The sequence below is a fragment of the Cervus elaphus genome, chromosome 19, assembly GCF_910594005.1.
Source record: "Cervus elaphus chromosome 19, mCerEla1.1, whole genome shotgun sequence".
NCBI lineage: Eukaryota > Metazoa > Chordata > Mammalia > Artiodactyla > Cervidae > Cervus > Cervus elaphus.
In genome coordinates this window covers 46,929,515-46,953,355 of record NC_057833.1, presented here as the reverse complement: position 1 = coordinate 46,953,355, position 23,841 = coordinate 46,929,515, and the positions used below count along the sequence as shown (strand labels likewise).

Here is a 23,841-nt window from a genome sequence, read left to right as displayed (position 1 = left end):
AAAAACTTAAAGACAATGTTTTAAAAACATTGACCCTACAAAGCAACATCTATGTTAAACATACCTGTTGTCAATGTTCTTTATCACATAATAGTATTAAACTTATGAAAAAGACCACCCTAATGGTTGAAGGTGAAGAGAGACTCTGGATCAGATTAGCTGAGTCCAGTTTCTGGCTCCACAGTTGACTATCTGAGAATTCTTGGGCAAGCTACATAACCACCCATCTCCTCTTTTTCCTAATCTATAAAATGGTATAATCACCTCATAGGTGAATATACACCTCACAGAATGACGACGACTAAACGAGGTATTTTTATCAGCACATAGAAAGTGTTTAATAAATATTAGCCATTATTACTTTTTACATTCTTAAAAAGTAATCACATTATCACATCCATTAGGATGGCTACTATCCAAAAACCTGAAAATATCAAGTGTTGACAAAGTAGGGAGAAACTGGAACCCTTGTGAGCTGTTACTGGGATTATAAAAAGGTGCAATTTCTATGAAAAACATTATGGTGGTTCCTTGGAAAAATTAAAAATTTTCTATCATATGATCCTACAATGCCACTTTCACATGTACACTCAAAAGAACTGAAAGTAGATTCTCAAAGAGATGCTTGCATACTCACACAGTCACACTGTCCACAACGGTCAAGAGGTAAAACAATGCAAACACCCATCCAGGGATCAATGGATAAGCAAAAATCTGACACACACACATTTATACACACACACACATTTACACACACACAATGCCACCCCCCACCACTCACTGTTATTCAGCCTTAATAAGGAAGGAAATCCTATCACATGCTACAACATGAATGAACTTTGAGAACATTATGCTAAGTAAAATAAACCTGTCACAAAAAGACAAATACTTTATGATTTCCCTATATGAGGTATTTACAGTAGCCAAAATCAGAGACAGAAAGTAGAATGGTGGTTACCAAGGGCGGGAGAGGAAGAAAAGGGGAGCTGCTGCTTAATACATATTGAGTTTTAGTTTTGCAAGATGAAGAAGTTCTGAATTGTTTCACAGCAATATGAATATACTTAACATGCTAACCAACACATTTAAAAATGGTTAAGGTGATAGATTTTAGGTTTTTTTTTTTACAATTAAAATAAAAAAGGAGTCACACTTGAGACTCAGTATCTCCAAATTTAAATGTCCTTCACTATGTTTACAAGGGCAAGTGAAAGTTAATAAAGTAGCAGTAAAGAAATTTGAAGCTAAAAATCTCAGAAATGGACAGTTTCATTGCATAATCCATCTTCATTTTGAAATATGTGTAGAATTTAAATAAAATAGTGCTTTAAAATAAGACTGCTATTTATCACAGACAAAATATACAAATCATGTGACACAACTTACTAAAGTCTCCAAAGCCAGTCTGATCTTGAGCCCAGGTTTTTCTCCTGTGCACAAGGAAGGTAGATGAGTTCTCTGGTCCCATAAGTAAACCCAGAGGTCTAGACTGGTACAAAATCTTTAAGGACTACCGAGATCCTCTCTGATCCCAGACAAACCTGAGAATAAGAGATGACTGCAAACCACTATGGACCTGAACAGCTGACTGTCATCAAACCGTATCCAATATATTTTACTCACAAAATTTTCAACTAGAAGTACAAAAAATGAGACTACAAAATCAAATATATTAAGTTTTCAACTTGCTCTCACCTAAATTAGGGATTAACATCAGGTGGACTTTATTTCCCATTTATACAAAAATAATCACCAGATGTTTGGGGAATAAATGTTTTTTAAATACATAGTTCACAGACTTTTTTAAAACTATAATTTAAATACTCACCTCTAAAGAAACAACTTAGCTAAAACTCAGAAGTTAACAAAATCTTCTACTTTCAATAATTTTTAAATCTACAAACCATCCTTCAAGGATACTACTACCAAGCCTCAAAGCAAGAACAATGATTACCATATTTCACTGAATTGAGGTTACTGATACTGACACTATCAACTATAAAATGCACCATTATTTCACATGCCACTAAGAATGTAAAACCAATGCCAATATATATCCATTATAAAATTCATCCCAGGTTCAGAGATGTTAGTTTTTTAAAACTGGTATCTTAGAACAGATATAGTGCAGTATGTGCATGCTTATTCCTCTGAATAACAACAAAGTGGTGGTGGTTTAGTTGCTAAGTTGTGTCCAACTCTTGCAACCCCATGGCCTAGTCTACCAGGGTCCTCTCTTCATGGGATTTCTCAGGCAAGAATACTGGAGTAGGTTGCCATCTCTTTCTCCAGGGAATCTTCCCAACCCAGGGATTGAACCCGTGTCTCCTGCATTGCAGGTGAATTCTTTACTGTTGAGCCACCAAGGAAGCCCTTCAAGGTGCCAGAAACCTAACCTTAATAATGTATCAACTACAGGGGGCGGGGGGTGGCAGGGGGATAACATAACAACTTAGGTCCTTGCACAGAGTTGTTTTAAATGCATGAAAACAGTGGATACAAACTACCGATTCAAGAATCACTCAATAAATAACTGTTGTAGACTCCAAGTCCAAGTAGTAACTAAGTAATTCACTATAGCCTAAGGAAGTGACTCCCAAACTCTTAAAGCCAAAAACCTAAGCCCCATATGATTTTCAACAATTAATGGTCAAAAAAAAAAAAGAAACAATTAATGGTCAAGACCCTAGGTCTCCTTTAATTCAATGATTCACAAGTATCACCTCAGAAGATGAAGTACTACCTACTAAAGGAAAAAACAGTTAACACAGAATTTTTCAGTACATACTATAAACACAATGGACTCTAGTTTAACTCAGGGTAATTTACAAGTTTAAAAAACTATCACAGTGTTTCAAAAACAGTGGTACAGATGCAAAGGGAAGAAAATCTTATTGGCCTAAAAATTTTCAAAAATTAATTAATCCAACTTAAGCATGTACCAACAACTGCATTTATTAATTTAGTAGTGTCAACAATTCAATTACAGTATAAAAACACAAAAAACCCTCTACTAAATTTACTTGTTTCAAAATTCCTAAAATGTATTACTTTCCTTACACCAAAATCTGATACTATATTCTATACGACCTTAAATATAAGTAAACCTAAACAGCAAAGCTTAAATTCACTACCAATAAAATCACACAGGACAAAGATTTACAACTGTAAGTTACAATTAGAAAACTAACTCTATCAGAATTCAATTATGCATAAGAATAAACACATTCAAAATAGGTGAGGCAGAATATATTTTAAAAAAAAAATCCCCATCAACATTGCAAATCTACTTCCCATCTCAATCTAAGTGTTGGTTCTGGTTGACTACTTCACTAATCATTTAATTTTCTTAAGTCATGGACTCCACACAGAGGACTCCATCTATCTATGAATTACATGTAAAATAAGACATACAAGTCATACTACTTTTTCCTAAACAGTGAGCCTATTAAATAAAATATTCCTAGGTTTAATGGTGATTTAGAAAATAACTAGAAATGATTTTCCCTTCCTCTGTTGTTTTTTCAAAGGAATCCAATTTGATCCATTTGGACCTTAAACCTCAGAACTTAGAAATTCAAATGGAGTAAATGTCCATCTGTTTAAACAAAATAAGCAAAATATGGGTCATTTTTAAACATGAGTAACAGACATATAAAAGTTCATTATACTGTTCTCTCTGTTGTGGTGTATCTTTTCGAAAGTTTATAATAATGCTAAATTATATTTAAGTGTACGGAGTGATCTTTTTTAACGTTTTCTTTAATTCTAAAACTAATTTAGTAGAGTATCAATTTACCAATAAGCTATTTGATAGAATACATTAACTTGAAAGTAGGATAGGATAGGCTACATTAACCTCAAATCACATCAGAAGTTACTCCATCAATACATAGATATAAGGCTGTAACTACTGAGGGAAAAAATATAACGCAATGAAATGTCTTATTTTAATATGTTATATAGTCAATGATTAATAAAAATGCATTTTATTCTTAGAATTGAAAGGGACAATTTTTCCAGTTCAGTGGTTTGTACACTTTTCAAGGTACCTAGAGAAAAGGGCCACAACAGATCATCTTGTTTTATATACCATGAATTGTGTACAAAATATAAAATTTTGCTTTAAAAAAGAATCTAGCTACTTTTTAGGAAAAAGGTTAAAAGCCACTGTTTCACTGCATCCACATGCCACAGCTAATGCAGTGACCTAGAAAAGATTATATGATTTATACCATCTCATTCAATCAATAGCACTGTCAGGAGTAGAACTCAGCACCCTTGTTCAGTTCTCCTTTAAAACAATGAACCACATCAAATTTAAGTTACAGTTAAGAATAAAACTGTTTCAATATTCTTGTCTGTAAAATAAGATTAGACCAAGATTATCTGTAAGATCATTTTTCAAGTCTAAAACTCTAACTCTACAAATGCCAAGTTTAAACAGAGGTCTAAATTAAGAGAATGAATGTTCTTAATCACAGAACTCTTCAAACACTTTCAGATATTCCAGAGAAAGAACAAAACCAACACAGAAACAAGCTAACAGTTAGTCAGTCATTACTTTTTGCAACCTCTTCATTTTTTAATGCTAGGATATTACACTTTGTTATCAAAGACCATTGAAATAATCATACTGAAAGTTTTTTTGATTATTACATACTTTTGGAAAAGATATTGACCTAAGTATCAAAATACACAATTCACTGGATGTTCAAGGAACTGCATGCCTCACAGAGAACCAAGTATATCACTCTCTTAAGTTTAAAATAAGTGAATTCAGAGAAGCATTAAGCCCACCTGACACATAATGGTCACAAATAAAGTTTTAATTCCCACCTATTAAAGCCTGAAAGAGGTTGCTCTGGAATATGTTAATAACCCGTTCTATGGAACTTCTGAGCTGTCTGTCTTCTGTTTGACTTAGTCTCGAACGATAATCTTCCAAAAGGTGCAGTGCTCTCTGGGTATCTGAAAAGAAAAAAAAAGTTTGATTAAAATTATGTATTTATAAGGAAGTACTACAAACTAGCTATGCAGCAAATGACTGCAAGATACCTAAACAATTCTCCAAACCTCCAAGTCAATTCACACTACTGTATTCCTGTACACATAAATAATCCTTAGAAATGATTCCAAAAATGTTCATTATGTCACAATAAAACAAGGTGAGTAGTTTGTAACCAATGTGTTCTAGTGATCATTTAATCAGTGTTAGTAACAGTTTCAGTTGATCTGATATACAAACGCCGATTACTACAATCCGTCATTATAACTCAAGTATTCTTTCAAAACTAGTAGTTCTTAGCCAGTATTCCACATTCATTCACGAAAGGGTTTACTAAGAATGATAAAATATTAAAACGCCAGCACAAACTTTTTAAACAGACATTTCAGAGGGGAAAAAAGTTAATTGCCTCTCTAGTCCAGAGATGTCAAGGGAAAAAAGTTTGACAAACATTTAGGTGTTTCCATCTTCTGAATGATTGAGGCTTAGTTCCCTAAGTAGTAAGGCGAAGGCTGTGCTGTCTCATCAGTTACACAAACATCTGTTAAAACACAGCAAGCACAAAACAGAAAAAAGCAAAGGATACCCACAAGAGTTTCGAAGTAAACTCTCACCTTGCTTCCGGACCGGCATTTTTCTCCAGAATCAGGAAGAGAGCACACACCTTAGAACACAAAACAGAAAGGAAACAGAACTTAATTTAGAAAAGAACAAAATAGAGGTTAAACTAGCATTTACTCCTAATTCTCAAATAGAAATACTCCTAGCCCTATTTGAAAAGTCCACCTGGCAAAGTTTTCCCAAGTGAAAGAGAGCCTCAAAACCCAGCAGTGCCAATCTAGAAAGCTTTTACCTAAGGTTGGGTTCTCCTGCAAATTAAGAGCAGACAGAAGCAAGCTGCCAAACTCTCCTCGAAAGCTGCCCCTTCTCCAAAGTGTGCTTAATGCTAGACGTGGGGCCACCCCTCCCCCGGCATAAGAAGGCATACCCCCCCACCTGCTACTGGGGGGTGAAGAGGCGCTCCGACCCTTGGCCCCTAAACCAGCAGAGACCGTAAAGCACTCGGAGAAGGAACCAACTGGATTGATCACCCCGCCCTGCTCGGGCCCCCTCCTCTCGCTTGCCTGATTTCCTTGTTGGCTTCCTCCGAGCTACTCCAGCGAGGGCCGGACAGGACAGCGGCCGCTCTCCGACGCCCTCGTGCCCCACATGCACACCTCCGCGGGCCCCCACACCTGCGGCGCCGCCACAAAGTTCCTGCGAGTGGCGTGCGCTCGGAGCTGGGGTGCGCCCCGGCCCGTCTCCCCCGCCCTGCCCCGCTCCACGTCCCCCCGCCCCACCCGGGGCTCGCGGAGCTGTGCAGAGGGGGGTGAGGGAACGGGGGAGGAGCTCCCCTCGGCGGCTGCACCCCCGTTGCCTCTTCCTCCGCCTCAGCCGCCGGCGCCTCCTCACTCGCCGGTGCCCGCTAGCCCGCTCGCCCTCTCAGCCCCTAACCGCCACACCCCCGGAACCTCGCCTCCTTCCGCGCCCCCAACCGCTCTCCCCCCAAACTTTCCGCCAAGATGGCGGCCCTTGATCTGGATTGCCGCGCCCCCACGTGACCGCTTTCCCAGCGCTCTCAGCCAATGGGAAGTGAGGAGGCGGCTCGCGCCGAGCCCCGGGCTCTCAGCGCTGCTACCTTTGGGTTCGAAGAGGGAGGAGGGCCAGGAGGGGGCTGGGGACGGCAGAAGGGGATCTGAGGAACGTCGAAGTGAACCTCCTAGCGTAAAGGCGCGGCCACCGAAGTGGTTCTGAGAACAAAGGAGTTGACGCACAGACTCTACAGGTGGGCCGGAGCGCCCTGGAAGAGCCCGCCTTTACCTCGTCCTAGCCCACCGGTGTGTCCCGCGGTTCTGAGCTAGTAGCGCACCAGGCGAGGAAGAGTGACAGTGTCGGAAGAGAAATGTGACCTCACCTACACCAGATCCGGGACACACATTCCGAGACACCCTTTACCCTCACTAAACGCGTGTCGTTTCCAACTCAGCCGGACAGAGATCCACCCCGGGGGTGGATCCCCAACCTGGAAAAGCATTCTCTGGGAGGTGTCGCCTGAGCCACCCACGATAGGGGGCGGGAAAGGGCGGAGCCTGGGAGGGGGGAAAAGGGAGGTGTTTGCGAGGGGGATGGGTGCCGTCTCTGCATTCTTATACTTGGTGCTAATTTTTAAAAAGTTACTATTGGCCCCTCAGTAAAAGTTTTGGAGGAATTGAATTAAAGAAAGGTAGGTAAAATGTGGAGATTAGTTAATCTGATAAGAGATTGACGGTTTTCCCAGAGAATTTTTTAAATCTAAGTGATTAATTCCAAGTATGAATGCATTTAAGGATGGGAATAGAAAATTGGTTCGTTCGTTTTCTGATTCATTCTCCCTTGCCTGCAACTCCCGCCAAGTCAACAGCTTCAAGTATTACCCAAGCTCTGGCGGCCCCTTTAAGAACTCACCTGTAGCTACCGCCCACCGAGCCGAAGCTCAGTTAGCAAAGTTCCTTTAAGTTTCGGTTGCACCTAGAAACGGGACTACTGGCCGGCCTGGACCCCGCTCCGGGGCTGAGCCTCCGAGGTTCTGGAAAAGGAATTGGGAAAAGCTGTCCAAATCACTTCCAGGTCTTCGACCCTCTTCTGTGTAGCAGCAACCTCCATGCTCTTATCCAGGGAGAAGAATTTGCCCAAGATCACCCAGTTCGGTTTAGTCACTCAGTCGTGTCCGACTCTCTGCGACCCCATGAACTGCAGCACGCCAGGCCTCCCTGTCCATCACCAACTCCCGGAGTCCACCCAAATCCATGTGCATTGAGTCGGTGATGCCATCCAACCATCTCATCCTCTGTCGTCCCCTTCTCATCCCGCCTTCAATCTTGCCCAGCATGAGAGTCTTTTCTAATGAGTCAGTTCTTACTAGAAGGTGGCCAAAGTATTGGAGTTTCAGCTTCAGCATCAGTCCTTCCAATATATATTCATAACTGATTTCCTTTAGGATTGACTGGTTGGATCTACTTGTAGTCCAAGGGACTCGCAAGAATCTTCTCCACCATCAGAGTTCAAAAACATTAATCCTTCCGCGCTCAGCTTTCTTTGTAGCCCAATTTTCACATCCATACATGACTACTGGAAAAAGGATAGCTTTGACTAGACAGAGCTTTGTTGGCAAAGTAATGTCTCAACTTTTTAATATGCTGTCTAGGTTGGTCATAACTTTTCTTCCAAGGAGCAAGTGTCATTTCATGGCGGCAGTCACGATGTGCAGTGATTCCTTACAAATAGCTGTGAAAAGAAGAGAAGCAAAAGAAAGGAGAAGGGGAAAGATAAACCCATCTGAATGAAGAGTTCCAAAGAATAGCAAGGAGAGATGAGAAAGCGTTCTCAGTGATCAATGCAAAGAAATAGAGGAAAACAATAGAATGGGAAAGACTAGAGATTGCTTCAAGAAAATTAGAGCTACCAAGCGAACATGTCATGCAAAGATTGGCACAATAAAGGACAGAAATGGTATGGACCTAACAGAAGCAGAAGATATTAAGAAGAGGTGGCGAGAATACACAGAAGAACTGTACAAAAAAGATCTTCATGACTCAGATAATCATGATGGTGTGATCACTCATCTAGAACCAGACATCCTGGAATGTGAAGTCAAGTAGACCTTAGGAGGCATCACTGTGAACAAAGCTAGTGGAGGTGATAGAATTCTGTTGAGCTATTTCAAGGTCACCCAGAGTTAGTGACAAAACTGGAACCACAGAGATCATGTCTGTGAAAACTAGAAGGCTTTTCCCAGTAAACCAGATAGTCTTTCACCGAAGCAATATCCTTGGGCTAATAAAGGGAAGTCCCAGGAACCTTGTACTGTAATCATAACAGTTGCTCAGGGGTATATGGGTTTCACTTCTGGATTGCATCTTGGAATCCTAACTTGTTTTGAGAACCCAGTGACTTAAGAGCTCATCTAGACGTACTATCTCAGTTTAATATAAACTGAGGTCCATAGAGGGGAAGCAACTTGCCCAAGGACATGTAGACTAATCAGTGACAGCAGCCCAGAATTAATGCTCCTAGCTTCAGTTCAAGATTCCTTCCACTGTGACCTTGGACACTTGAGAGTAGCATATTGCTGGTGTATTGATAGAAAATCTCTTTATGTGCTCCTGCATCAGGGGAGCTTGAGCAACAGTTAAAGCAGCATTTCAGAGAAGAAATGGGGTGGAAAAGTAAAAGGAAGATCTTAAAAGCAAGGGCTTAAATAGGAGGGTTTTTTAAATAGTGAAATAGGCGGTGGGGAGGGTTAATAGTAGGCTCCCCTGGATGGCTCAGATGGTAAATAATCTGCCTGCAATGCAGGAGACCTGGGTTGGATCCCTGGATTAGGAAGATCCCCTGGAGGTGTACATGGCAACCCACTCCAGTATTCTTGCCTTGAGAATCCCTATGGACAGAGGAGCCTAGCAGGCTATAGTTCTTCGAGTCGCAAACAGTTGGACAAGACTGAGCAACTAAGCACAGCACAGCAAAGGGTTAACAGTGAAGATGGCTGATGGCATGCCTGCTGTTATCAAGACTTCACTGATGAACTGTGAGTGAAGTGGTTCCACTTCAGGAACCATTCTAAGAATGGAATCTGCAGAATTTAGAAGAAGAAGAGATTTCATCTACCCCCTTAATTTCATCTGTTGTTCATATATGTTCACTTGGTAGATGATGGGGATAGAAATAAAGATCTAAGCCCTGCTCTCAAGGACCCACAGCCTAGTAACAAATGGACAAAGACAAATGCAGGTTTTCTCAGGGGCCACTGACAAGTCAAAAACAAAATCTGTGTGAGTTCTCAATGTCTTCCTAGTCCTCTCCCTAAAAACAAAAAGAAGGCAGAGAAAGAAGAGGAAGCAAGAGGATGTGAAGCCCTTTCTTGTTGTCATCTTTTAGCCATACGTGGTCAGCAGTGTCCAGAATGGACATAAATGAATGACACTAACACCTGTTTCACCCTTGGGGCTAGGACAAGTCCAGGCCTAGAATGCAGAGCCTTTACTCTTCATTCCTCCCTTCTATCCATCAGTATTAGTTACCTAAAGCTGTAAAACAAATTCCTTAGAGCTTAGTAACTTAAAACACAGTAGCTTAGTAACTAAAATAGTAATAAACATTATCTCACATTTTCTGTGTATCAGAAATTCAGGAGAACTTTAGCAGGATGGTTCTGGCTTGTGGTCTCAAGAGATTGCAGTCAAGATGTTTACCAGGGCTGCAATCATCTGAAGATTTAACGGATTAAAGAGGTTCTTCCAATATGACTCCCACATGGCCTCTGATTGTTGGCAAGAGGCCTCAGTTTACCAAGCTGTTCTGTCTATAAGGCTGCGTGATTATCTTCATGATATGGTGGCTGACTTTCTCCAGAGCAAGTGTTCATAGAGAGCAAGGCAGCAACCGCAACATCTTTCATAACCTAATCTCAGAAGCAACATACCATCATTTTCACAGCCTCACATTTGTTACTCAGGTCAGCCTCAAAGAGTGAATATCAGGAGGTTAGACTCAATGGGGGCCTCTTAGAGTCTGGCTACCACATCATCACAACATACAAAGCAATGGCATCTGGATTTTTCCAAACATTTATTTCCTTGAAGTTCTCCTCACTTCATGCAGATAGCAGCTGCCATCAACTAAGATCTAATACAGGATCTGATTAATGTTCCAACCTCCTCATTAAAAATAATTATAATAATGAATATATATAGATATATGTATATAAACTTTCCAGCTACAAGTTAACTTTCCTTTGAAATAGCTTCAAAGCCTTAGGAGTCAAAGGATTACAGATAAAGGTTCTAATTCACTATTCTTCTATTGAGATGTCAGAGATTTGATTGTCAAACAAGATTGTTGTTCAGTTTTAAACCTTCCCTTCCCAATAATCCTTCTACCCAAGCCACCCTTATAGCTCCACATCTCTGTGTCCTTTCTCCCAGCCAGGTCCTCAGCCTATCTTGTGTAAAATTACCCAGGTCCTGCCAGACTCTATTGCATCTTTTGCTCTCACTCTGGCAGTGGCAGTGTGCTGCCCATGCCAAGGTCATCAGTAAAAGGAAAGGATGCTATCAAAAACAGCCATGCCAGCTTAGGCTGCAGGAAAAGGAACAGTGTTGAGAATGATACAAGTGACCATGCTGGTTTAGACCTCCAGGAAGAGCTCAGGAGGCGTTTCCTGGCAACACACTTAAGAGGGATCTAGCAAACCAGCAACTAGAAAGAAAAGAGGAACCAGAGCAGTCAGGGATGTGAAACCTTACTCCAAAGGGAACCTAGGGTCAGTTCTTTCAGAAAAGAGAACTTTAGCGAGCTTGACTTTAATCTTCAAACAAGCTTATTCTGTGTATCTAGTAGACAGGAGTAAAACTAATGGATTAGAGTTTACTGGGTCACAAGAAGTTCTTCCTTGATGTAATCAGTCAGAACTCTAAAATTCCAAAGAACTGCCCCAGGATGGTGGGCGTTCCCCTTCAAGCAGAGGCTGAAAGAATCCAGCAAGGCTTTCTTGTCAGAAACAGGTACATACCCAGGACAGAAGATTGGACTAAGTGACCTTTGAAACAACAGTTCCAAGCACTTGAAATTTTGGTCCCTGCTGTGGTATTTGTACCATTTTATCTAACCCTGATGCTGGGAGGGATTGGGGACAGGAGGAGAAGGGGACGACAGAGGATGAGATGGCTGGATGGCATCACCGACTTGATGGACATGAGTTTGAGTAAACTCCGGGAGTTGGTGATGGACAGGGAGGCCTGGCGTGCTGCGATTCATGGGGTCGCAAAGAGTCGGACACGACTGAGCGACTGAACTGAACTGATCTACATCAAAAACCCATTCCATCCATTTTTAGTGGTACTAAGACTGACCTGCTTCTGCACAGATAATTCTTACCGAAACACAAGGTACAAGTTGAAATCAATTCCCTTTAAAACGTGGACAGTTGCCCACCTCCATGACAATTACGGACTGAACTCATGCTTTTTAATGTATGAGCCATCCTCATATTCCTATATTATGCTGTAATGGGTTCCTAAGTTGGTATCAGACTAATAACTGCTTCCCATTTAAACTGGTGTACTTTTGTACTGCTATAGCCCTTCATAGAGTGTTCAAAGACAGATTTAATTCATTGTAGTCTCACAGCAACCTTTGAGGTAAATGTATTGATTATGACCTCCTACTTTGCAGAGGAGGACATTGAGGAAAAAGGAAATAAATAATCCAGTCTAGGACACCACAGCTAGTGAGTAATAGAGCTGGGACTGATGGTTAGTTCATTGTTTATTGAATTATGTTGCATTTTCTCTACTTGATTCTTTTCTAAAACAACAAACAAGCAAACAACTGTATGTGTGTGTATGGGTGTGTGTGTCTGTGGGTTTGGGGGTGGGGTGTGTGTGTGTGTATGTGTTGGGGCAGGCAGGCAGTGTATGAGAGACAGATTGGAGATACAGATGTTAGAAAGACAGAGAGATACTAAGGGAAAGAGAGAGAAGAGAGACACAGAGAGTCTGATAAAATATAGCACTGGCTAGTCTGTTACCCATTTATCATATATTTGAATGCTTTTAACAGTGAAGATAATTTTTATGGAAATAGGAATGTCACCTCTGACCACAAAGAAGTAAGTATCCACACCCTAATTATACATGATAACTAAATAAGAATTTTTTAATGCAAAGGTTTTGTTTAAAATACTCTGTAACTTTTTCTTTCCTTCCTTTACCCTGAAAAGTACCCTTGAGTATTAATGACAGGTTTCACAGATGTATGGAACAGCCAGTCTGGAAGGGTCTTTGGACACCATCTAGTGCCATCCTCTCCTTTGCAAGACAGAAGAGCGCCCAGATAGTATCAGCACGCAATTATTAAAGGCTTCTCCCTGATAGCAGAACGCTGCTGCCATTTCAGGAAAAATCAGTCTTCCTCTGGGCAGGGAGGGGGAGTGGGAAATTAGTAATATTTTCTAAAAATACATTTCTAAGTTTAACCAAATTTGCCTTTCTACTTGTGAGGAGCTCAGAGTATTGACAGAAACTCTAGAATCCCATATTGAAATCCTTAGGATTATAGTCAAATCTCTAAGTGAGACAGCCTCTTCACCCCACTCCCTACCAAGAGGATTACCAGTGTCTATTCAAAGAAGGCTCTGGGTAGGGCCCTCTGGTTGGATTATCCTTTTATAGGAAACTTAATTGGAATTTGAGGAAACACTGCTGGAATTTTAGGAAATCATTTGTATTTCATTTCTGAACCGTGGCTTGGCTAATAGAATTCTGATAAGCAAAAGAATCTAAAAGATTCTTCATAGTGAGACATTGATTGAGTCCCAGTGACCAATCTCCTCTAGCACAAAAAAACTGCCATAGTCTTCTAGAAGCTCTCTGTGCCAGTCTTTCATTTTTGGGAAATGACACCATCTAGAGCTGTCCTTTTCCTGTTTCTCATGTTGTATAACCCCAGATTCCTTTATTATTTCCTTTTATTTTAAGCTCACCAGAACAGTAACAACAAAATATCATTTAAATATTATTTTCTATTTAAATTCCCTTTACATTAGATTAATTTCTTTCAATAGATTGTTTTTTTAAAAAAATGAGATTATCTTTTGTTAATAAATTGGGCTACAGTTGAGGAAACTTCCACATATGCTTTTCTAAAACCCTGCAAAAATTCTGAAAGTTGGAAAACATTTCAAATTGCAAGTTACTTTATGAATAAATAAAGCTAAGTCCAAAGTAGGTGGGAGACAATAAAATAATAACTATAAAAACAAAAATTAAAAGGAGGCCGATGTTATCAATTGCTAATGAAAGTGGTGAAAGTATTTAAGAAAAAGGAAGGAGCAGGTATTGGATAAGAAATGCTACCATGATAGTTTAGAGAAGCTTGGATTCAGGGGAGTAGAATAAAGCTATATTCTTTTCTCTCTTAGAAAATCACTCTGAAAAAAAAAAAAAGAATAAAAAAAAAGAAAATCACTCTGAAAATATTAGAACAAAAAGAAACTTGTTTCTCCATATTCAATGAAAATAAGAGTGCTTAGTAACCCCCAAAAAGATAGAAAGTAGTTGGAGAATTGGTCAAATTCAAGGGCCTGAGCTAGGAGTTGGGGGAGTAAAAAATAACTAACTAAATAAAAAGAAAACAAGTAGGAAAAAATGTGTGTGTGTTTGTGTGATGTGTTAACTATTGATTAACATAACAAGACTATCTGCTTTGTTCATTGTCTGTATTTTTGTAAACATTTGAAATAAGTTTACATTTGAATTAAACATTTAAACATTAAACATTCAATTTAAACAATTGAATTCAATTTAATTCAATTAAAATTTTATATCTAGAATATAATTCAATTCAATTTAATTCAATTGAATTGAATTCAAAGTTTATATCTAGAAAAAAGCAGATATATTGTTTTGAAGTATCCTAAAAGAGCTAAGGAAATAGAGGCTCCAGATACTACTGAAGATGAGGTGCAGCTAGGCATTGTGGGGCAGTGGAGGGGGTGATGAAAAGGAGAATGATTAAATACCTACATAAGGAGATATTAGATGTTACGTTTCCATACACTCAGATGGGTGACCCCTTCTCCTTCTACTCCAAAAGACAGGAGTTTTATTTACTGAAGAAAAAGAGAGGTTTCAGATTTGGGGTTGCTAAATGCAGAAGGTGATGGTGAGTTACAGTAATAAAAACAGGAGACTGAGAGAAAATATGCACACTAAACACAGAGATATTCCCTTACCAACTTAACTTCCTCCCCTTAGATCCAGGAGCCATAGCTGGACACATATCCTCCAGACAAAACAAAACAAAAATGGAATTGCCTGAGGGGAAAAAAACAATAGATACAGTTGGGAGATTCACAATAAATGTTAGTCTGAGCTACCAGGAAAATGCAAATCAAAATCACAATCAGATACAACTTCATACCCACTAGGATGGCTATAACCAAAAAGACACATCTGTTAAGACATACCTATCATTATAACAAATGCTACCTAGGATATGCTTCCTGGATAGCTCAGTGGGTAAAGAATCTGTCTGCAAGGTAGGATATGCAAGAGACATTGGTTCAATCCCTGGGTCATGAAGATCCCCTGGAAAAGAAAATCCACTCTTCTGTTGGGTTACAACCCACTCCGGTATTCTATTTTTTATTTTTTAGAATTTATTTATTTTAATTGGAGGCTAATTACTTTACAATATTGTAGTGGTTTTTGCCATACATTGACATGAATCAGCCATGGGTGTACATGTGTTCTTCATCCTGAACCCCCCTCCCACCTCCCTCCCCACCCCATCCCTCAGGGTCATCCCAGTGCACCAGCCCTGAGCACCCTGTCTCATGCATCGAACCTGGACTGGCGATCTATTTCACATATGATAATATACATGTTTCAATGCTAGTCTCTCAAATCATCCCACCCTCACCTTCTCCCACAGAATCCAAAAGTCTGTTCTTTACCTCAGTGTCTCTTTTGCTGTCTCACATATAGGGTCATTGTTACCATCTTTCTAAACTCCATATATATGCGTTAATACACTGTATTGGTGTTTTTCTTTCTGACTTACTTCACTCTATATAATAGGTTCCAGTTTCATCAACCTCATTAGAACTCGAGTATTCTTGACTGGGAAATCCCATGGACAGAGGAGCCTGGTGGGCTATAGTCCATGGGCTCAAAAAGAGTCAGACACGACTGAGTGACTAAGCACACGCCTAGAATACAGAGCAATCAGAACGCACATGTTACTGGTGGGGATGTAAAATGGCGCAGCCACATTAGGAAACAATCTGGCAGTTTGTCAAATGGTTAAACAGACAATTACTATATGACACAACAATTCCACTCCTGAATATATACCAAAGAGAATTGAAAACATATGTCCACACAAAAATTGTACACAAATATTCTTAGCAGCAGTATCCATAATAGCCAAAAAGCAGAAACAACCTAAAAGTTCATGAATAGACGGCAGATTAAAAAAATATATATTCAAACAATTAATTATTATTCAGCAATAAAAAGGATTAAAGTACTGGTATATATTACATGATGTAAGCATAATCTTTGAAATATTATGTTAAGTTAAAGAAGTTAGTTACAAAGGACCACATAATATATGTTTTTATTTATATGAAATGTCCTAAATAGGCAAATCTATAGAGATAGCAAGAAGACTAGTGGTTGCCTGGGGTTGAGGGCTATGACTTGGGTAGAACATTAAAGGTTAGGAGTTTTTCTGAGGTTAATGAGTTTGTTCTGAAATCGATTTGGTGTTGGATGTGCAACTCTGTGAATGTATCAAAAGCCATGGAATTGTACATTTTAAATGGGTGAATTGTATGGTATGTGAATTATATCTCCATAGAACTATTTTTAAAGTCAAGTTGGTCACTTTATTGCCCTTCAAGAATGCCAATCAAAGAGCCCTTCCCATGTACAGAAAACTTCCCATCGTCTGTTTTCACCAGCAGTAAGGAATCAAGGGTCACCAAACATTTGGGTAATGCCCAAATAGTCACCATCATGAAGGATGGTGACCAAAAATGGACTAACCAGGGAAAAAAAAAAATCTCTGAGAAAATAAAAGTTCTGAGTCAATGCAAGGAATATGGGGAAAATAAAAAAGTTTTAATTATTGTCCTCAGAGCAGATATGGAATCCATAATGTGGACACTACAATCAAAAAAGGAAGAAAGGAGTTCTTTAAAATTAAAAATTTGAAAACAAAACACAAAACTAAACAAAAATTTGGAAGATAGGGTCAAGGAAATATCCAGAAAGAAAGGATGAGAAAGGAAATCTAGGAAAGTAAGAGGTTTGATAAACAAAGAATATCAACTAATAGATATTCCAGAAGAGAGATCAAGGGAGAAAATTAAGTACGTAGTACAAGAAACTAACAAAATAAGGAAAGGAAGTAAATAATGCAACAAATTCATCAGAACTGAAAAATAAGAGTCTACAAATCAAAAAAGGCCCACTGACCAGCAAGGTTAATGGATATAGAAAGACTCACACCAAAATATATCACTGTGATATTTCAGAACACTAAAAATGCAATGTATATCTTCAGTGCTTCCAAGAAGAAAAACAGTCCACATATTAAGAATTTAGAAATCAGAATGGCATCAGACTTCTCAGTAACTTTGGAAGTTAGAAGATATTTAAACAATGCACTTAAATTTTTAAGGAAAAAAATTGCTTTTCCTTGGGATCATATGTCTAAACAGACTAGCGATCTGCATTCAATTAAAAAAAACTTTTTTTTTTTAGTGTCTCAAAAAAATTGATCTCTGATGCACGCTTTTTCTGGAGGCTTCTAGATGGATGTACTTCATCAACAGCATAAACTAAAATAGGATATATGGGATCCAAGAAACAGGATCCAAAGTGAAATGGGTGAAGAGAATTTCCAGGGTGCTGGTTTCTGATAATTTCAGTACTAAAACTGTGAAACAGAACTTTGAGAGGAAGTGGTACAGACTGGAAGGTGGGAGGACTTCAGGATCAATGGTTCCAAGACAGCCATGGAACTGGTAAACTACTTGATAATTTTGATCGCATGGAAAATTTGATCAAGTAGCATTTTTCAGAGCTGTTGGAGGGGGTGGAAAAACTTAAGAAGAAGATGTTGACAGAAAGATAAACAAACAGAAAACATCTAATTGTTAATTTCAGGAAAATAAATTGTGTAAGAAAGAAAATATCACTATATACAGTTTGGTTCAAAAGTATAATATTTTTGTAGTCCTAGTAATGAAAACATAATATAGTAGTGAAAAATAATTTAACAACAACCAAAAAGAGAGATACAGTTACAAGAGCAGAATGTATTTAGTCGCTAAGCTGTATCCAACTCTGCAACTCCTATAGCCTGCCAAGCTTCTCTGTCCATGAGATTTCCCAGGCAAGAATACTGGAGTGTGTTGCCATTTCCTTCTCTAGCAGATCTTCCTGACCCAGGGATCAAACCCACGCTCCTGCATTGGCAGGCAGATTCTTTGCTGTTGAGCCTACAGGGAAGCCCTAAAAGCAGGATGAGAACTAGTATATTAATAATTTCAGATAAGTCATACATATATAATAGAAGTAAATTGATGATTTCAACTTTTGAATAAAAGTATCAACTGTCTATATTATTTAATGATATAGGAGTAAGTTCCAGAAGAAACAGCTGAAAGAATTGAAGATTTTTCTCTAGAGTGGGATGGAAGCAGTGGAGAGGTGGGGAGAGGGCAAGGACCTTGTATTTATTATTACTATAGGACTTTTGGCATTCTTTGACCTTTAAAAATTACATGCATGAAATAAATGATTAGGGATAAAGATGATTTTAAAATTCATATAGGAAATTCCCCAGAAATCCAGTGGTTAGGACTCCCTGCTCTCACTTCCAAGGGCCAAGATTCAGTCCCTGGTCAGGACACTAAGATATCACAAGCTATGCAGTGTGGTAAAAAAAAATCTTATAAAATTTATATAAAGAGAAGTTAAGTGATGCACAGTGACTTCCATGCACATTGAATCCTTAAAGCAGAATTTCATCGCTAAATGTAAATGTAAATGTAAAGAAACTGATAACTCCAATTGCTGCTGCAGCAACTACCCCTCCTGGAAACTGAGATGGCTGGAGGAAGTGGTCACTACAGGGCCAGAATGACAAGAGTTCAGAATCTCCTTTTCTAGGGAGTCTCTCATATTTTCTCCAGCAAGGTTATAAATGTGGTTCTGTTTGTAGACAGTTTTGTTTACTGCTCAGAATCTTTCTAACTTGATATATGCGTGAGTCCCTAAGATTTCTAGAAAACCCTTTGAAAGTGAAATGTTGTGTCTTCCCTACCTAAATCATAAAAACTCTAAGAAAAATCACTCTATTAGAATCCAGTATTAAAATGTTAGTATTCTTTAACTTATATATCAATGCTTTCTTTAAGTGTCTATTTTTAAACAAATATGCAATTTTAAAAGCTATATAACCAAGATTTATTTATGGTTAAAAAATAAAACTGCAAACAATAGGAGCATATATACTTAAAAGTAGGACTTCCCTGGTATTTCAGTGGTAAAGAATCCACCTGCCAATGCAGGAGACATAAGAGATGTGGGCTTGATCCCAGGGTTGAGAAGGTCCCCTGGAGGAGGACATGGCAACCCACTCCAGTATTCTTGCCTGGAGAAACCCATGGACTGAGAAGCCTAGTGGACTACAGTCCATGGAGTCACAAGTGACTTAGCACGCACTCATACTTAAAAATAAAGTATCCATTCCCATCTCCAAGCCAGGCTTCAACAGTACATAAACTGTGAACTTCCAGATGTTCAAGCTGGTTTTAGAAAAGGCAGAGGAACCAGAGATCAAATTGCCAACATCCGCTGGATCATCGAAAAAGCAAGAGAGTTCCAGAAAAACATCTATTTCTGCTTTATTGACTATGCCAAAGTCTTTGACTGTGTGGATCACCACAAACTGTGGAAAATCCTTCAAGAGATGGGAATACCAGACCACCTGACCTGCCTCCTGAGACATCTGTATGCAGGTCAGGAAGCAAAAGTCAGAACTGGACATGGAACAACAGACTGGTTCCAAATAGGGAAAGGAGTACGTCAAGGCTGTATATTGTCCCTGCTTATTTAACTTCTATGCAGAGTACATCATGAGAAATGCTGGGCTGGAGGACGCATTTCAATCAAGGCAATCAAGATTGCCAGGAGAAATGTCAATAACCTCAGATATGCAGATGACACCACCCTTATGGCAGAAAGCAAACAAGAACTAAAGAGCCTCTTGGTGAAAGGAAACAAGAGAGCGAAAAAGTTGGCTTAAAACTCAGCATTCAGAAAACTAAGATCATGGCATCCGGTCCCATCACTTCATGGCAAATAGATGGGGAAACAATGGAAACAGTGGCAGACATTATTTTGGAGGGCTCCAAAATCACTGCAGGTGGTGACTGCAGCCATGAAATAAAAAGACGCTTACTCCTTGGAAGAAAAGTTATGACCAAACTAGACAGCATATTAAAAGCAGAGTCATTACTTTGCCAACAAATGTCCTTCTAGTCAAGGCTATGGTTTTTCCAGTAGTCATGTATGGATGTGAGAGTTGGACTATAAAGCAAGCTGAGCACAGAAGAACTGATGGTTTTGAACTGTGGTGTTAGAGAAGACTCTTGAGAGTTCCTTGGACTGCAAGGAGATCCAACCAGTCCATCCTAAAGGAGATCAGTCCTGGGTGTTCATTGGAAGGACTGATGTTGAAGCTGACACTCCAATACTTTGGCCACCTGACACGAAGAGCTGACTCATTTGAAAAGACCCTGATGCTGGGAAAGATTGAGGGCAGGAGGAGAAGGGGATGACAGAGGATGAGATGCTTGGATGGCATCACCGACTCAACGGACATGAGTTTGAGTAAACTCCGGGAGTTGGTGATGGACAGAGAGGCCTACCATGCTGCAGACAACAGGGTTGCAAAGAGTTGGGAACGACTGAGTGACTGAAATGAACTGAACTGACATTCCCATCTTTGTCACCCTGCTTTGACTCATTCTTTAAGCATGGAGTTTAATAGTTTGGTAGATCGCTTTGTAGGTCACTACATTTTGATTTTTCAAAGCAGATGGAGGTGAGAAAGTAATTCAAGAAACTAACTGCCATGTATAATGAAAGACTGAACATACACACAGATGTTGGCTAGACTCTACATGACAATAGATCTCTGATCCACAATCTCTTCAGTGACCAGCCCAGGAAGCCAACTACAACCTCTGTAGCAATTGATGCAGAATGATCAGGACTTGGTTAATGACTGTCAGCTTTCCTGTGTTTTGCCCTTGCTTGTAACTCAGGGATAACCAGGAAAATAAAATATGCTCTCCAAGTCAATTACATAAAATGTCTTGCTGACTCTCCCACCTCCAGCTTTCCTGTGTCAACAACCTTCAATCAAAGAATACTGATGCCCTTAAAGAAAAAAAAAGCAACTACAAAGCTTTCTAATTCCCCTGCCTGCTCTTGAGTCTCCGCCAAACACAAGATATGGTAGCTGATCCACACTATAGTAACTACTGAATAAATAGCCATTGATCTTATTCAAGTGGTCATCATTTATTTCCACAATAACAAGAAAACCTTCCTATAAGAAGCAAAAATGATATCAGAATAACAGTTTAGTCTGCTGCTTTAGTGAAACCTTCATTTATTAGTCTCAACTAATATGCAGTATGCTTGTATGAGCCAGCCAGTAAAATAAGTTGTATTTCCCTAGGACAAATGTAGACAAACTTGTTTAAGAAGGAAAGTATGGAGCTGAATCCTTAAGAGTCGGACATTTGACTCTGAGTCATTGTTTATGGCCTGTAGCAGGCATAATATTTATTTTGAACTTCTCAAAATTTCTTGATTGAATGTGAAAGGAGTGAAGGCCTCAGCAATTAACATAAATGGCATAAAAGGGATTATTAATAATAATGTTTCTCATGCCAGTCTTTTTATTTTTTAAAAATCTCTTATTTCCCCTGAAGATTTGTAACACTGTTAGAGTTGTTTTTTTTTTTTAATTATATAAATACTTGTCTAAGGATGATTGCTCCTCTCCTCTCTCAATTATGTTCAATTTACTAAACCAGACCACAAAGTTTTTCTTTAATAAAGTTGGCAAACAGAGCAACTGAAAACATTTTGCTCCAGGGAATGATATTCTGGTAAGTTTTACTGAAGATGACATTTTCATTAGCACTGCTAATGAACTATGCTTATTCCTTTGGGAAGCCATAATTTATTAAATAATTAAAAGTCTGAAAAAACACCAAAAGAATTACACTCATTCATTTTGAATGTGACTACAGTATTTGCAATAGAAAAAATAGTGAGTATTCCCTAAAGTCATGGTGGCTTTTAAACACTGCATAATTCTGGGTATTGCTGTCAGGGAAGCATTGCACCATTGCTCATTAGAAGGATAATGCCATTATAATAGCTTTACTCTGAGGCATAAACTAGTTAAATGAAGCGTTAGAAAAAGAAAGCCAAAGTTTGTTTGGTGAATCACTCGTTCTATAGTTTGGTGAGTCTACAATAAGCCAGAAAGAAATCCAGCTAGCAACTTAATTTGAAGAAAGCGTCCAAGGAAGAATATACAATTCTTATCATTGGTCTCTAGGCTTCATTACTAACTCTGTTCATGAAACTGTCTGTTCACATTTAGCTTTGAAAGTTAATTGTGAACAAATCAGGAGAGACTAAAATTTCAAACAATCAAGCATTGAGGAAGATCTCTTTGGGCTAGTACTTTTGATTTCCTTCTTTGCACTGTGACTTTTACTGGAAACTTGGGTGTGACTGGTGCTTTTCTGGTCCAAAGTACCAAGAAGTTCAGATCAGGTTAAGGTCAAGCTCAGTGCAGACTGACTCTGAGGCCAGTTTATTGACATGTCCTTTTGTAGGGTGGAATTGCTTGAGGAGCACAGGTTCCTGGGAATCACTAGAGCTATTTTCCAAAGCTGAACCAATTAGTCAGCAAAATTGTGTGCTATGTGTTGAATCTGGTCTCTCAGCACAGAATCTCACTGAATGCCTTTTAAATTTGGTCATGGAGAGAAAAGGGTGCAGGAGTAGCAAAGGAAACTCCCCTGCAGAGGAAGCTCTTAACCCAAATCTCCATAGAGGAGATTGCTCTAAAATTCATTACTATGAGCTTCTTAAATGTGAAAGATAGGTTTCTGAAGAAATGATGAAGTCAAGGTGTTTTATTATAAGATGAAAAAGACTGCAGCCAGTCCTAAGTCAGTGCAGGCAGAGAGAGAACTGCATCGGTCCTTCTGTTCCTCCTGTCCAAGGGGCCTGGTACAGGATGCTGTTGGGAACGGTACCAGTGGATAGCGGTTTTGGTGGCTTTAGCTGGATCTCAAAGGTCCTAGAGGTTGGTCAATGTGTCAAACTCAGTTGTCAGTGAAGAGGTGACTCACCTTCAAGTAGGAAATGTGAAAGCCTTCAGTTCAGTTCAGTTCAGTCGCTCAGTCGTTCCCAACTCTTTGCAACCCTGTTGTCTGCAGCATGGTAGGCCTCTCTGTCCATCACCAACTCCCGGAGTTTACTCAAACTCATGTCCGTTGAGTCGGTGATGCCATCCAAGCATCTCATCCTCTGTCATCCCCTTCTCCTCCTGCCCTCAATCTTTCCCAGCATCAGGGTCTTTTCAAATGAGTCAGCTCTTCGTGTCAGGTGGCCAAAGTATTGGAGTGTCAGCTTCAACATCAGTCCTTCCAATGAACACCCAGGACTGATCTCCTTTAGGATGGACTGGTTGGATCTCCTTGCAGTCCAAGGAACTCTCAAGAGTCTTCTCTAACACCACAGTTCAAAACCATCAGTTCTTCTGTGCTCAGCTTGCTTTATAGTCCAACTCTCACATCCATACATGACTACTGGAAAAACCATAGCCTTGACTAGAAGGACATTTGTTGGCAAAGTAATGACTCTGCTTTTAATATGCTGTCTAGTTTGGTCATAACTTTTCTTCCAAGGAGTAAGCGTCTTTTTATTTCATGGCTGCAGTCACCACCTGCAGTGATTTTGGAGCCCTCCAAAATAATGTCTGCCACTGTTTCCATTGTTTCCCCATCTATTTGCCATGAAGTGATGGGACCGGATGCCATGATCTTAGTTTTCTGAATGCTGAGTTTTAAGCCAACTTTTTCGCTCTCTTGTTTCCTTTCACCAAGAGGCTCTTTAGTTCTTGTTTGCTTTCTGCCATAA

The 23,841-nt window shown here is 39.4% G+C and overlaps 1 protein-coding gene across 11 annotated transcripts in view; it reads right to left on the bottom strand.

Annotated features, from left to right (window-relative positions):
- Positions 1 to 7,061, bottom strand: part of DLG1 (discs large MAGUK scaffold protein 1) — a 261,867-nt gene extending 254,806 nt beyond the window's left edge. For 6 of the 11 annotated variants that reach the window (XM_043874578.1, XM_043874580.1, XM_043874583.1 and 3 more), the window contains exons 1-3: positions 6,133 to 6,267; positions 5,623 to 5,672; positions 4,840 to 4,971 (exon numbers count right to left, since the gene is read on the bottom strand). In XM_043874578.1, the coding sequence (XP_043730513.1) occupies positions 4,840 to 4,971; positions 5,623 to 5,641 (151 nt within the window). In that variant the 5' untranslated portion in view covers positions 5,642 to 5,672; positions 6,133 to 6,267. Of the gene's footprint in view, positions 1 to 4,839; positions 4,972 to 5,598; positions 5,673 to 6,132; positions 6,268 to 6,962 lie in introns of those variants that run through there. The other 5 variants (XM_043874576.1, XM_043874577.1, XM_043874581.1 and 2 more) reach the window with 2 other exon arrangements.
- Between the last annotated feature and the right edge of the window lie 16,780 nt (positions 7,062 to 23,841).